At 41.2% G+C, this 16,593-nt stretch overlaps 1 protein-coding gene across 1 annotated transcript in view; it reads right to left on the reverse strand.

The window, feature by feature from the left end:
• Positions 1–396: 396 nt before the first annotated feature.
• TRPA1 (transient receptor potential cation channel subfamily A member 1) overlaps positions 397–16,593 on the reverse strand; it is a 140,461-nt gene continuing 124,264 nt past the window's right edge. Inside the window, exons 23-27 of the mRNA XM_082259330.1 lie at positions 15,663–15,845; positions 14,972–15,040; positions 10,929–11,048; positions 2,621–2,718; positions 397–715 (exon numbers count right to left, since the gene is read on the reverse strand). Of these exons, the coding sequence (XP_082115456.1) occupies positions 508–715; positions 2,621–2,718; positions 10,929–11,048; positions 14,972–15,040; positions 15,663–15,845 (678 nt within the window). The 3' untranslated portion in view covers positions 397–507. The remainder of the gene's footprint in view (positions 716–2,620; positions 2,719–10,928; positions 11,049–14,971; positions 15,041–15,662; positions 15,846–16,593) is intronic.

The raw sequence follows: 16,593 nt of genomic DNA on the forward strand, positions 1-16,593 counted from the left end.
ACAGAATTGTCAGCTCTCCCTAGCAGCTCCAACACACCCTGACAATATGGGTTATCCATCCCTTCAAACTACTGGATCTTGTGACTTAGTTCACTAGGAAAAAGGCAACTGCATTATAGGTGTTCCTTATTTTTTTTTTTTTTGTAGCAAAGCTGCAACATTTTTGGCCAAATGTGTGCAGTTTGTAAAAAATGCAAATCCTAGGGATTTCCCTTCAACTCATGGCAGCAGTGAGCCTAAACCTCATCCTTAGATGTAACAAGAATATACCCAGGTTGGAGTGGAGAAAGTTGATTGCTGTCATTATTTGTAATGAAGGCTCAAAAGTGCCAGGAAGAAAAACATACTGTACATGTTCAACCGGATTTCACACATGAGGTCCTTGTCCTACTTACAAACAAGTTTAATTCTCAAAAAAAAAAAGAAAGGTAAAATGCAACTAGATCTACTACAAGTTGTAACCAAATACGGTTGACCTTTTATGCACAGAGATAGCATTACTATTCCCTAATTTGCTTTTTTGCACTTCACAGCTTTCATCACACAATCCCATTTGCTTTCTTTGCCTTCAGCCATCTTCTGTTGCTTTGGTTTGTTATGCTGAAAAAGATCCTGATTGTCTTCATCTTCTGCCTCTGACACAATCTCCATTTTCTGAATGATCAGCTTGATCAGTTCATGCTGCTTCTGCATTATTGAGGACAGATCCTTCAACCTGTGAAAGCATAGTTTCACATACATTTAGACATTTATACATTTACACATACATTTCACATACACATATGGCCTTTAGATCAATTATTGGTACATTGGTGCATGCAAGGTTTGGATTAAAGAGTAAGCAGATTTTAAAGCTAAAGGCCCCTTTCACACTTGTGCGACTTGAAAGTCGCGCAATTTTACCACGATTTTGTTGCCGCAATTTTACGGCGATTTTGATGCGATTTTAACTGGACTTGAAGCAATGTCTATGTCTTTGGACCTCAAAATGCATTAAAATTGGGCCAAAGTAGTGCAGGAACTACTTTGAAGTTGCTGCAACTTTAAGTTGCGCATATATGAATGGGTATCATTGGAAAACATGGCAAACGACATGTCATACAACTCTGATGTCCAAAGTTGCATGACAAGTTGCACAAGTGTGAAAGGGGCCTAAAATAATCCAAACATGTTCTTTGATAAAGTTATTCTATACAGCAATATATCACTCTTGCAATAATAAGTAAAAGCAAAACAGGAGACAGAGAAAAAAATGTTAGCAAGCAGAGTTTTTCGGTACAAGATATTTAGTATATCTTTTATGATGAAAATAAAAACTCCTTTCTCTGAGTACCAGTAACACACTAATTTCTGTGTATGCAGTGTGCACTGTAAGCTGCTCTCAGCATCTGTAAAATGATAAACCGTAAAGCCCAGGGTCATGATAAAGGACAGGAGTTGCATGATCCCTGGGCAACTTTATGGCAAAGTGAGGAAGATGATAGGTGCAGAACAGTGATGTGCCAAACCACCAATGTGAAAGGGTTTGCAGTAGCATAATAGAGCGTGAAGGAAAAATAATAATAATTTGCGTCAATTTTTTTTTTTTTTTTTGGGGATAGAGTAAGGGTTATAGCCTCTGTACCATAGCCAAAACTAGAATCCGCCCAAAGTCACGTAATCTCTAGTTGCCACCAGAAATAGTATCCCCATTGGAAGATTTCCTCTTTATTTCTGTTCTTGTGACGACCCAAAATATGGGATTTTCTTTCACTTTTACTTTCACTTTAGGTGATAATGGTAAACAAAACAAATAGAGGATTAAAGTGATTGTAAAGTCTTCTTTTTTTTGCTATTAAAATAACAAACATGTTACACTTACCTCTTCTGTGCAGTAGTTTTGGACAGAGCAGCCCAGATCCTCCTGTTCTGGGGTCCCTGGTTGGAGCTCCTGGCCCCTCCCTCCTGTTAAGTGCCCCCACAGCAAGCCAATCTGCAGCTCCGTGTATCCATTCAGACACGGAGCTGCCATTGGGCCGCGCCCCCTCTCTCTGATCGGCTAACTGAGTTTGATTGACATCAGTGGGAGCCAATAACGCCACTGCTGTGTCTCAGCCAATCAGGAGAGAGAGTCCTAGATGGCTGAGGCATCTGTGGGCATCGCTGGATAGAGTGGGAGCTCAGGTAGGTATTAGGGGGGGAGCTGAGGGGGGCTGCTGCACACAAAAAGTTTTTTATCTTAATGCATAGAATGCATTAAAATAAAAAAACCTTCTGACTTTACAACCCCTTTAATCTCCCTAACATGGCCACATGAAGCAATAAAAGGCTACAGGATCCGTTACAGCTGGAGTGTGAAGGGGTGGATCTTATTAAATGAGGGAAGTGTTCAGCTAAGTTCTGAATGTAGACATATAAGACAAAAAAGTGCATTATTCTATAATGAAGCCTTTGGAATGAAAAAAAAAAAAAAAAAACAACTGAAAACATTACAGGACATAACATTAACAATAACATAGTATTAACACATCCCATAAACTGCATTCATTTCTGCACTGTGCTCAGTGCTCTACAGTTTCAGTTGCCAAGGTCCAGCACACATCCCTATGATTGTTCTTTATAAACTTCTGCGTATGCTAACCTGTTTTTTTGTTTCCACAGCTCCAGTTCCATCATTGTATCATTGATAGGAGCTTCACATTTAAAGCCATCACACTGAAGGAAATACCTAAATAAAGTCTGAGTAAGAAAGGAAAGTTGTCATTTATATATATTTACATCCTGCTATATATTGAAACAATTTCACTATTAAGTTTTTAGTCAACATAACCAGTTTGCTTTGATGCATTACTGTAGGGTGTTGTAAATAATAATGTATTTTTTAAAATCAATTTTTTTAGGGTTATTTTTTTCATTCTGCATAAAAAATACATTAACAGTTGACCCTCTTCCCTCTGTCCTCCCTCAATTTCCCCAAGGTTGTACAACAGTATTTCATATATTTGGAAAAGGTCACCATTCTGCACTTTTTACAAAAAGCATCTCTGTTTCCTCTGCATACCTGCAATCAAAGTATCTTATGGGGTCAAAACTCAACATTTCCATGGCAATTTATTTAACAAACTCTGCATCCATATATATATATGTGAAGCGTCAAAACGCCCAACTAGCTCAGAAGTCAGTATAGAATCATGTGAGGGGGGGGGGCTAGTCTATTGCTAATGTTTAAAGTGGAACTACACTGCATCTGAGCACCACAAACCAAATACACTATTTAAAACAATTTTAACATTCAAAGACAACTACCCCATCCATCCATGTCTGCATGCTTTATTTTGCTAAGAAATCACTTTGAAAAAACACCCTCTAGCTTTTCTGGCTGTGGCCATCTTGAGTAAGGGCAGATGATTCATGTAGCATTTACTTTCTGGAATCCATCTGACCTTGATAGCAAGCAATATGATATACTTTGAAAGCAAGCAATATGATATACCTTCCTATCTATTTACTAATGCTAGCAACATAAGCATCAACCATAGTAAATGCTGATTGGGAGAGTAAAGTTCTGCTTCAACCAGAACCAAGTGTAATGCTACTGATATCAACAGGAAAATGAAAAAAAAAATAAAAAACAGTTGTTATTAAACAACATTAACAGAGTGGCAAATTATTCTTTATTCTGTTTAAATAAGCTGATAGATAATCTTTAACCACTTAAGCCCCGGAGGATTTTCCTGCTAAAAGACCAGGGGGTATTTTGCGATTCGGCACTGCGTGAATTTAACGGACAATTGCGCGGTCGTGCGACGCTGTACCTAAACGAATTTGACGTCCTTTTTTTCCCACAAACAGAGCTTTCTTTTGGTGGTATTTGATCACCTGTGCGATTTTTTGATCACGCGCTATAAACAAAAAAAGAGCGACAATTTTGCAAAAATAGCAATATTTTTCACATTTTTTTATATGAAATTCCCCAAAAAAAAAATGTAAAAATCAAAATTTTTTAACATTTTTGGCCAATTTGTTTTATCCTACCTATGTTTGGTAAAAAAAATCGCAAAAAGCGTATTTTGATTGCTTTGCGCAAAAGTTATCGCGTTTACTAACAAAGGGAAAGATTTTTGTCATTTTTGTTGTTTTTTTTTTTTAACGCGTAATGGCGGCGATCTGCGATTTTTTTTGCGGTACTGCGACATTGCGGCGGACAGATCGGACCCTTGACTGACATTTTTGACACTTTTGGGGTTACCAGTGACATTTCTACAGTAATCAGTGCTATACATATGCACTGTTACTGTAAAAATACACTGGTAGTGAAGGGGTTAACTTTATTTGGGAGGGAGGGGCTGTGTGTGTCCCTAGGGGCGTGATTCTTACTGTGATTGGCTGTGGCTCTAGCTGTAAGGACACTGATCAACGGATCTACATACTAGATCCGAGTAATCAGTGTCTTTACAGCGATGAGAATGACAGGCAGCTTGTTTACACAAGCTGCCTGACATTCTCCCTCTTCCCCCGACGATCGCCGAGTGGCCGGCGGACATCGGGTCCGCTGGTCACACGCGCGGGGGGGTGCGTGACCGCGCGGGAGCGGGAGCGCGCCTCCGCGGGCGCGCGCTCGCTCCCCAGACCCTCCCAGGCTAGTGACGTTAATTAACGTCACTCTGCCTGGCAGGGGCTGACCGCCGCAGTAAATCTACTTGCGGCGGTCGGCAAGCAGTTAAGATTCAGCAGATGGGTGTTTGGCTTATGCTACCCCTATGTATAAATCAGACAGTAGTTAGAGGAATATGTACAGTAAATGGAAGCCAGCTATAGCACAGGTGAGTCTCTTTAATATGGGTAATAATCTGTATGATATAAAAAAAAAAGACACAAATAAGTTATTAGTGCAGGGAGACTTCCTGTGCTGGTATCTGATTGCTAGTATGTGTGGAGACTGCTGTATGTTAGAGGATATCAGCAGTACTTTCACCACATGCTGGATCTACTCTATGGTTAGTGTAGCATTTTTAACATTGTGTTGCTACCAAACTGTTGTGGGAGGGGCCACCACGCCCATGCACACGGAGGTACCTCTCACATGTATGCACTCACCAATGCTCAGGACCAGGCAGGCCGCGTTCATGTGAAAGTCAGCTTTAAGGCGAAACCCCAGCTTAGAGATGAGCCATACACTTTGTGCAGCTGTGTAACATAGAGTTCCTCTATAAAACATTCTTTCCTATGTTACGACACTATGTTACTACACACCTCTTCTTGATGAAAGTTACATTTAGAAGGGGCACTACTTAGTTTATACCTTCTCCACAAGTCTAGCATATCTCTGCCACCTCACTCCCAGAGACAGAATGGGATCCCGCCATGCATCAAATATGACCCTAATATGTGCACTTAATTAACTCTCCCCCCCCCCCCCCCCTGTACCCTGCAGCTGGATATATGGGGTCTCCATACTGCGGGTTTGGTCCCAGTTGCTTTTTTGGGGAACTGATCTCACTAAGGAGGGAGCCAGAACACTGACCCCCTTGTTACCGGAGGACCTGTCACCCAAGCATGGTACTGCTCTTGCTGTCTGGCTGCTATTCATTCTCACCAGATCATGGTTACCCACAGCAACTACTCTTCTCTGACTCACCTGCCTAGTTAACCCTTTGTGGGCGCCTTTCTCCTTTCTCTTGTACCCGGTGTGTGCTTTACAGGCCCTGTTCTTCTGATACGCCATATACCACGGTGCACCCCTTTAGAGTAACTTCAGACCAGGCTCAGAAATAGTTAGCAAAACTTTACTTGTAGGCTTTCCAACAGTGCAGTCCACAAACAGTTAAACCCCTAACTAGCGATTTCCTAGTCTGCCCAGACATAACTTAGCAGGTAGAAGTTCATGCATGGCAGAGTCCTTAGCAGGTAGGTTCTCTTAGGGTGGAGATGATCGTAGATTACCCCTAGTTACATCTTCTTGTTGTACTTTTCCCTCTTTTTCCATGTGGTCCTTCCTTGCCCTTGGTGGTTCCCTGAACCAAGCTTTCTCCCCTTTTATAACACCACAGGGTGGAGAGGGGAGCTCAGAGAAACCCAGGGAATCGGCAGTCCCAGAAATAACCCTTCCCTACCTGGGCAGCCCAAACTCCTTATCTAACAACAACCCGACCTATAGGCACCTGTATACAAACTTGCCAAGCATCAGCCTATTGGTGGCATATGCCAAAGGCATTACAGAGCACACTGTAGCATCAATGTTTAAATGTGGACCAGCTACATTCACCTAGCAGTCCATCAAGCTCAACTAATGCCCCACCCCCTGCTGCTGGCTGGGAGGATTCTTGCTAGCCTCTGGATCTACAGTTTCCAGCTCTTCATAGGCACCGCCAACCACAGCATTTCTCCCACCATTACCACAACCCAGGCAGCACCTATTCCCATCATAATTGTGCCTGTTCCTCCTCTCACCCCTACCACAGCCATGTTGTCCAGGAAGCATAGATCGGCCATGACCGTTTTGTAAAACAGTTACACATTACAGCAGCAAACACCTAGGAATGCACCTCCATAGCGTTTTTGCTCACATTTCAAAGAGACTGTTATCTCAACTTAGGGACAGCAGACACCAGACAACAGGCATTGCCAGAGCTGTAAATATCGAATTGAGTTCTGGCAGGATGTCTGTTAATTTCTGCTAACCATAAATATCTACAGATTATCACTCCCCTCCGGACCATCGTAAAAGAGTCACAAAGTCCTTCAGCTCTGTCACCCATGGTTTGTAGGGCAATAAAATCCATTAGGAATACACCACCTGCAGTTAAATGTCTTAACCAGGGCTAAAGGGGATTGTAAAGCAGTCAGGTTAAAGAGACCTTTCAGAGACCCTCTGCCCAACTCACTATTTCAAACATATCTACACACAATTCATAAAATCAGACAGGACCAAGATACATATATATTAAGTATATATTTGAATGGGGAATATTACACCGAACAAATCAAGATCATACTTGACTAAGTTATAGTATACAGAAGGTGAGATAGCAGTCAGATTCCTCCTGGGTGACATGCTTATCCAAAATACTCTGTGTTTAGTATACCTGGGCACCAAATTCAATGATGAACAATAATCTACCAGTTTCCAGAATGCAACCGGTACATATTTGAAGATATTAACATTAGCCATGATACCGTCATAAACCCAGTGACATCCCATGGCCACTCCTCTGCCGCCTAATTGGTCAGATGGCCTCTGAAAACACCCCCTTGATATCAGAGAAAAAGAGACAGCTCCTGAAGTGGTCAGCTCTTGTTAACATCATACCAAGGAACACCTAACAGGACTTGTAGGAGCCACTGTACTGTTTTGGCTTATTCCCTGGTCTCTGCTGAAATCATGAATTTGCAAGTATCCTCATTTTTATTTATTCTCTGTTGCTTTATTGTCTTTTTTTTTCTTTGTAACACCCTTTTTCTGTAAATGTTTTATTTGCACCACTTTGAACTTTTCATTATTGAACCCTATTTTGGAAAGCGATTAAACTGTCTCTAAAGCTTTTAATGCAGACTAAAAGAATCCCTGTCTAGTGAAGAGTACTACTGTCGTAAAGATCTCTGAATACACCTGTCTGTGGTGACAGTGTGTGTTACAGATGTTTATTCTAAAATCAGAGTTGTTATTGCTAAAATTGTGAGTTTCTTCCTTTCTCGGTAAAAAGTTGGTGGTGGGTGTTTAAAAAGTTAATTACTTAATTAACTAAACCCAGTAACAATCGCTCTGAGGCTATTGCACCTAGATTGAGGTCCCACGAGCTGGAAAACCTTTGTGCAGGGTGCAGCTGAGAGTGGCTTTGTTATGTATACAGTAATTCGAGAATTCTCTGTTCTGCAGCACACCTTCATATTAGAAAAAAAAGCCTCCATCCCTATTTGTATATACAAAAAATTATTTTCATTGGTTTGTGGGACTTTAAATGAGGCAAATTAATCATTAGATGTACAAAATAAACATTTTAATAAAAATTGACCATTCAGTTGGCCTTCCATTGTAACAAAAATAGAATATAAACCAGCAGAATGAGTCTACTTCAAATCATGATAAATAAATATATTAGAAATGAAAAATTCATCATGGTTATGTATTTCATTGTAATAGAATACAACATAATTTAAAGTGGAGTTCTGGCCTCAAAATCCACTTTGGGCCATCCGCTTGCTCAGTGTCACCTGTAAAAGAAATGGATAGCCCCAATTTTTTTTTTGTTTACTTACCTTGTTATTGAAGAAAATATACTTACCTTTCTTCCCCTTCCTCCCTCTGCGGCCCGCGCCATCACTTCCTGCTTGCATTGATTCCTGGGAGCTGAACGTCACCATTCCCAGGAGTCAATGCGCCTGCACCGGCCCCGCTCGTCAGTTCCGGTGCAGGCGCGTCATTCCCTGCTAAACAGCTTCTGGGCATGCCCAGAAGCTGTGCAGGGATGACGCTCCTGCCCCGGAAGTGACGGTGGGGCCGGTGCAGTGCATTGTGGGACCAAAGAGGACACGGAAAAGGATGCAGAAGAGGACACGCTGGCTTCAGCTGCCCACACCCGAGATGGCAGCGCTGGAGAAGAAATTTTTATGGTAAAGATGTAAAATGTAAGTGCGACCTGGGACAGTTCAGAGCCTATTCATTGTGGAATGCACTAGCCCTGACTGTCCCGGGGGTATTTTTAGTGAAAAATCGTTTCCGAGACCGGAACTCCGCTTTAAGAAGAGTCAAATTGCAATTATAACAGATAAATATATTAAGAAGAGATGACATGTAAGGGAATTCATTCCTGCATAACGAAAAGTATATATTGTGATGGTACATAGTATTGTTGACATTTGATATGGCATTACAAACATGATATCTTAACATCCATATGACTCAATGCATTTTGTGGTTCTGTACCCACTTCATCAGGAGCATGATGCAATAGAGATATCTAAAAGTGTAAATAGATGCAATATTAGAAAAAGTTCCCTATGCCACAGAGGATATCAATAGCTTCCTAGAAAAACTTCTAATATTGATCTACTGCTTGCTGATATGTCAGGAATAGATCAATATAGTAGTGATTTACTGCTGCAATGAGAAGCAGGTAAGGGCTGCTTCAGTTCTGTCCGAATCTACAAGTGCATTGATGTAATTACATTTTGAATGTGAATGCAATGCAGAATTTTTTTCCTTTTTGTAATGCTTTGTACTAGAATCCCAATTTCAGTGTCTTTTGAAGGGGGCAATTTATAGAATAAACTTAATAAAAAAAAAAATTTAAGTTACAGCAACACTATCTTTTTTAACATAAAAAGAAAAAACTGCTCATTTAAAATTTCAACAATCCCTATAAGCGGCAACTCTGCTGTGAGATATGCGCAGTAAAGAATACGGTGGTAAATAGCGCTGCACTCTCACACAAACATAAATTGTGATGAACTAAATAAAACTAAACGTAGTAAATAACCACTTCCGGACCCCTCACTGCATACATACTGCGGCAAAGCGGCCCGGCTGCGCAAAATCAAGTACATGTACATGATTTTGTGCCGGGATTTTGGGGGCACGCGCGCTGCCCCCACTGTGATGGGATACAGCAGGAGGCAATCAATTAATCAACGGGTCCGGTGGCTGCGATGGTCGCTGAGACCCGCCGATCGATCGATGGAATGACAAAACGGCAATCTGCCTATGTAAACAAGGCAGACCACTGTTCTGTCATGGAGGAAAAGAGAGCTCTTGTGGTTCAGCTAAGCTGAAACACAAGATATTTAATTTCCTCTAGTCATACTCTAGTCCCCCTTCTGACATCGGAAGCCATATAGTAAGTCTATGGGTGACATCACTCCCATTCATTTCACAGCCATTGTCGGTCCTCTCCTGCAACGAGTTTCCACCGCTGGAGCCCGGATCATTGCCATATCATCTGTGCCCACCAGTGCCACCTACCAGCACCCACCAGTGCCTCCTACCAGTGAAAGTCAGTGCCACCTACATGTGTCCTCCAGTGCCACCTATTAGTGCCTATCAGTGCTGCCAATCAGTGCTGCCAATCAGGGTCACCTACCAGTGCACATCAGTGCCACCCATCAGTACCCATCAGTGACACCTATCAGTGACACCTATTAGTGTCTTTCAGTGCCACCTATCAGTACCCTTCAGTGCCGCCCATTAGTGCCCATCGGTGCCACCCATTAGTGCCAACAACAGTGCCACCTATCAGTGCCCACCAGTGCCGCCTTATCAGTGCCTATCAGTGCCGCCTTATCAGTGCCTATTAGTGCAGCCTACCAGTGCCCATCAGTGCAGCACATATAGTACATATTAAAGTAATCAGTTTAATGTAAAAATTATATGTACTTTGCATGTATATACTATGTGTATTTTGCAATTTTACTATACTGTACATAGAGGATACATATCAGAACCCATCAGTGCCACCTCATCAGCACACATCAATGAAGGAGAAAAATTACCTGTTTGAAAAAAATTTTAACAAACTTTGAAAATTGTTTTTTTTTTTCAAAATTTTTGGTCTTTTTTTTTGTTTGTTTAGCAAAAAAAAAAAAACCCCCAGTGGTGATTAAATACCACAAAAATAAAGCTCTATTTGTGTGAAAAAAAATGATAAAAATGTAATTTGGGTACAGTGTTGCATGACTACGCAATTGTCATTCAGAAGTGTGTCAGCACTGAAAGCTGAAAATTGGCCTGGGCAGGAAAGGGGTTTAAGTGCCCGGTAGGCAAGTGGTTAACTTAAGTAATTACAACACTACCAGTGAATAAACAGACCCAAAGCAGAAATGCAAAAACTGCTCTGGTCCATAAGGGGGAGTATACAGGTATGAAAGATGAAGTGGTTAATATCCAATATGCAACCATTGTTAGCTTATAATTTACCCAATGTCAGAAAAGCTAAACTGAACACTGGACTACTTACTGAATGCACAGCGTGCCCCCAGATTCTTGGAAGATTGGGATACACAATGCAATTGCTTTCATCCACCCTCTTCAGGAACCAGTATGGCAGCTTTTTCTCTAGATTTGTGTGTAGGCTCACCTAGATACATAAATACATGTAAAATACTATGACAAATTCAAAATCATGCATGTTAAAATGACACAAAGGAAATAAAGATTTAGACATATAGTACATATTAAAGTAATCAGCTTAATGTAAAAATGATATGCACTTTGCAGGTATATACTATGTGTATTTTGTAATTTTACTATACTTTATATATACATAGATTTCTTGTTAAAAAAAAAAAAAAAAGTGCTAAATAATGTTGTCCTTTAGATCCAGTGTAGATTTTAAGGGAGAACCTCATGCAAAAAAAAATGCATGGAGTAACCCTCAAAAATCCATACCAGAACCTTAATCTGAGCATGCAGCCAGGCTGACTAGGAAAGGGGGGGAGGTTACATGCCCTCAACATGGGGGGAACCTTGCTCAGGGGAATCCCCCTGTCAAAGCACCTGTCCCCATTTTTAGTTGAGGGTTTCTGCATGTTGGGGGCTTATCAGGATCTGAAAGGATTATTTAAGTATAACAAAAAGTATAGCATAAAATATAACAAAAAGTAAGCAGAAAATAAAAAGACTTACAGTCCAGTGATGTAGATCCTCATTAATTACAATCAGGGACGGGACAAGGGGTGGGCAGGAGGGGAGGCTGAACTGGACACTGTGATACAATGAAAGGTGGGGGGGCACTATGAGGTGATTGGGGGGAGTTGATCTGTGCTGGGAGGGGGAATTGGAGGGGGTGGCAGGGGGTATGAATTTTTCCAAGATGGAATATTTGGGGGTATGATACAAGTTGTGGTGTGGGAGAATTGTGTTGGGAGGGAGGTTGGGGAAGAGGATTACTGCTTGAAGGCGGGGTTTGTGCTAGAAGAGGTGGTATGTTGGATTTGTGCTAGGAGTAAATTCTTTTTTGGGGGGGAGGAGTGGATTTTGTACTAGAAGGGATGATTAGGGGTATTTGTGCTGGGAGGGAAAAAAAGGGGGGTTTGTGCTAGGAGGGGGGGGGGTTTGGAGTGGGGGAAAATGGTGTTTGCTAGGAGGGAAAAGTATAGGGGTAGAGGATTTGTGCTAAGAGGAGTGGTTTCTTGAAAGTCGATTTGTGCAGGGGGGATTTGTGGAGAGATAGGATTTAAGCTGGGATGAGGAAAGGGGGGGGGATTTATTCTGGGAGGGCGGATTTCAGCAGGGGGTATATTTGTCCTGGGAGGAGGGGGATTTATGCTTATGGCGTAAACATGCAGATTAGTGCTCAGTTTTTTTTTGGGGGGGGGGGTTTGCTGACATACAGTATAACGTTTATACATCTTGAGGGGGAGAAGGCGCAGATTGCCATGTTTGCCCTGGGCTCTAGTAGACCTTGTCCCAGCACTGATCAAAGTAAATAACACCCACCAAAAAAAACCGTAATGACCCTAACACAATGGTGGCAACTCTCTGAATGACAGCTCCACAAGCTGCTCTTGGTAATATAAGGTATGGGGTGGGAATAGTGGTGACATTATTGCCCAAGTATTGCAATGGTCCTATTTGGGCAATGATGTCAGCCCATATTCCTCCCATTTTGCTAACATCGCTGGTGATTCTCAGGCATTTACGTGAATGGAGACGTGATATCAGTGGTTGCTGAGAATGCAGTAGGTGCCTTCACCTGCCATATCCTTTGCAGCCATTAACAGTATGGTCAATGCTGTCTATGCCATTGTTCTTCCTTATAACCTTGTGTATAAGTATGTTGGTTTGGGAACCATTTTTCAGAAATATATAAAGCCTGAAGAAGGGATCTAAGTTATCCCAAAATCTTGTAACTTTAATAACCTTTGTTAGCCAAAAGAGGGTATCACTTAAACTCCAAAATGCCTGCAATATGAAAAGCCAAAGTAGTAGCCAGAGACCATACGACCAAGCTGCTTGTTGTAGCCAGAGACCATATGACCAAGGCTGCTTGCAGTAGCCAGAGACCATATGACCAAGCTGCTTGTAGTAGCCAAAGACCAAATGACCAGGGCTGCTTGCAGTAGCCAGAGACCATATGACCAAGGCTGCTTGTAGTAGCCAAAGACCAAATGACCAAGGCTGCTAGTAGTAGCCAAAGACCATATGACCAAAGCTGCTTGTAGTAGCCAGAGACCATATGACCAAGGCTGCTTGCAGTAGCCAGAGACCATATGACCAAGGCTGCTTGTAGTAGCCAGAGACGACAAGGCCAAGCTGCTTGTAGTAGCCAGAGACCATATGACCAAGCTGCTTGTAGTAGCCAAAGACCAAATGACCAGGGCTGCTTGCAGTAGCCAGAGACCATATGACCAAGGCTGCTTGTAGTAGCCAAAGACCAAATGACCAAGGCTGCTAGTAGTAGCCAGAGACCATATGACCAAAGCTGCTTGTAGTAGCCAGAGACCATATGACCAAGGCTGCTTGCAGTAGCCAGAGACCATATGACCAAAGCTGCTTGTAGTAGCTAAAGACCAAATGACCAAGGCTGCTAGCAGTAGCCAGAGACCATATGACCAAGGCTGCTTGCAGTAGCCAGAGATCAAATGACCAAGGCTGCTAGTAGTAGCCAGAGACCATATGACCAAAGCTGCTTGTAGTAGCCAGAGACCATATGACCAAAGCTGCTTGTAGTAGCCAGAGACCATATGACCAAGGCTGCTTGCAGTAGCCACAGACCATATGACCAAGCTGCTTGTAGTAGCCAGAGACCATATGACCAAGGCTGCTTGTAGTAGCCAGAGACCAAATGACCAGGGCTGCTTGCAGTAGCCAGAGACCATATGACCAAGGCTGCTTGTAGTAGCCAAAGACCAAATGACCAAGGCTGCTAGTAGTAGCCAGAGACCATATGACCAAAGCTGCTTGTAGTAGCCAGAGACCATATGACCAAGGCTGCTTGCAGTAGCCAGAGACCATATGACCAAAGATGCTTGTAGTAGCTAAAGACCAAATGACCAAGGCTGCTAGCAGTAGCCAGAGACCATATGACCAAGGCTGCTTGCAGTAGCCAGAGATCAAATGACCAAGGCTGCTAGTAGTAGCCAGAGACCATATGACCAAAGCTGCTTGTAGTAGCCAGAGACCATATGACCAAAGCTGCTTGTAGTAGCCAGAGACCATATGACCAAGGCTGCTTGCAGTAGCCACAGACCATATGACCAAGCTGCTTGTAGTAGCCAGAGACCATATGACCAAGGCTGCTTGCAGTAGCCAGAGACCATATGACCAAAGCTGCTTGAAGTAGCCAGAGACCATATGACCAAAGCTGCTTGTAATAGCCAGAGACCATATGACCAAGGCTGCTTGCAGTAGCCAGAGACTATATGACCAAGGCTGCTTTGGCTTTTGGTCACAAAAGAAGCTTGAGAGAAACAATCATGTTATTCAAGTGAATAAAAGGGGTACTAAAGGCTTTTTACTTTTCAATAGAAGTTGCACTTTGAAAGGAAATTTTCCCCAGAGCTTAGGGAATGTGGTGACATTTCACTCTGCAAAGAATACTAGGACATTAAAAAAGATTGCATATTTTGCTTGCGCGTGGTTAGATGGTGGCTGTCAGCAGAACTTCATCTCATTCACTAAGATCTGCGGAAAATTTTCTTGCAAAGTGTAACTTTGAAAAGTAAACAGCCTATTTGCCTTTAGTAAATCAACATCAATATCTGTATTTTGTAAGCGTAAGGAGCAGCTTATACATTTTTTTGGAAGGGGAGCTAGATTTTAAAAAACACCATCCCAATGCTGTTGACCATAAAGATTGGTATTTTCATGGCCTACCTTCATTACTTTCATGACAGACCTTCTACATATGGGGTACTGGCTTATGTGTCTAGTTTTTAATACTGATGGTTCTTGGAGGGAAATGTTGGTTGTCTTGTCCGTGAATGTAGGATAAAAAATATGCTCATGATACTTTGTCCCTTCTACAATAAAAAAGGTTACACAGAGAAAGGAATTTACCTGCATTGCAATCCTTTTAAGTGCTGCATTTCTTTGTACTTCTGCAATATCACCAACAGCCAAACCAATCTGTAGTTTACATAAAAAAAATATTGAAGAAATTGTGCATTTGCATACAAAAACAATCAATTATTTTGGAATATAGTTGGTTCAATGAGTGACTAATATATAATTCTGTTTACATTTTCAGTACGATGATTTTTAAATATGCTAAATATGATCAATGTGAACTTTTTCCTTATTTCCATTCATGGGTAATGAGTAATATATTACAAAAAAAAAAAAATAACACTTTTTTGGCCTCATGCATACTGGGCCTTGGATTTTCTCCCCTGAATGCCTTGAGTGAAGTTTTATTTTTTTTATCTTTTTAAATATGTATTCATTCTACTTTTAAGAAGTGTGTATAATTGCAGGCACACAGGTTTTTTTTATATTGTTTATTTTGAATATTTTTTACTTTTCACTAATATTTGGAATATGTAATAATATTAGGTGATTGCACACTTATGCACAGTGAATTTGCACTGCAGTTTATTGACAAATACTTATTAATGGTGTGGAAACACATCAGTGCAAGCAACAGCTTATATACACATATTGTGATTAGGAGTTTTTTTTTTTTTTTTTTTTTTTTTTTTTTTAAGCTTTCACATTCTCACTTATGTAATTATCATCTCAAGTCACTTACAAGCAAGTTCATCAATAGGATCGGAATTAACAATGTGAATATAATCAGATGCAAGAAGGTGAAAACTGGATTTTCTATTTGGTTGTCAAGGTATGGATGAAGGAACCCATCCTGATAGTTAATATCTCCAAGCATCATGGTAAATGTCTGCATCAGGGCAAATAAAGGATTGCTGAATGGTATCTAAAAAAAGAGAGGACAACAGAATTAGGACATACAGTATATTCTTGTTTTGTATAAGAAAAAAAAAAATGTGTTATATTGTTTTGAGTTTTAGGTTTTTGACATAAAAAATATAAACAGGAACTCAGGAAAACAAGGAAATCAAAGAAACGCCAAGAAACAATACAATTCTGAACGTTTACATAGTTTACTTCTATCCAGGTTTATACAATCCATTATTAGAATATTTGATAATCTTTTCCTTGTTCTGCAGCCTTGTCACAAAGTTATGTGCAGTGTAAATTGCCACTCCTATAGCTGGCCGAATCCTAAGGATACCACCAACTATACCAGCAATGAGAGGAAACCACCTGTTTAAAGGCTAAGTTCACCTTTTTTTTTTCTAAATTCCAGCTCCCCTATGTACCAATATACCATTAATGTAGCTCTGTTGCAGAAAAATAAAAGCTTTCTTTGATTTTTAGAACAAGGCCTTACCTTAGCCCCTGCTCTATTCCTTATAAAGCTTCATCATTTCCTGGTATGTAGATTTGGGACAGAAAAACCAGTAAGACACAGGAAGGAGTTTACCAGCTGTCCTCATTAGCACACACATCCTTCACCCATCAACTATGTTTGCACAGCATCCCCGGCATCCCTCCACATGTGCATTTGCCTAGATTTTCATAGGCTGCCACATTTGCTATGTTTGCTAGGTCCGCATGTTAAACTCTCTGGGACAGCATGCTGCCCATGGGTTGGGTATCCA

Source organism: Pelophylax lessonae (genome assembly GCF_965119305.1).
Source record: "Pelophylax lessonae genome assembly, chromosome: 5".
In the NCBI taxonomy this organism is placed as follows: Eukaryota; Metazoa; Chordata; class Amphibia; order Anura; family Ranidae; genus Pelophylax; species Pelophylax lessonae.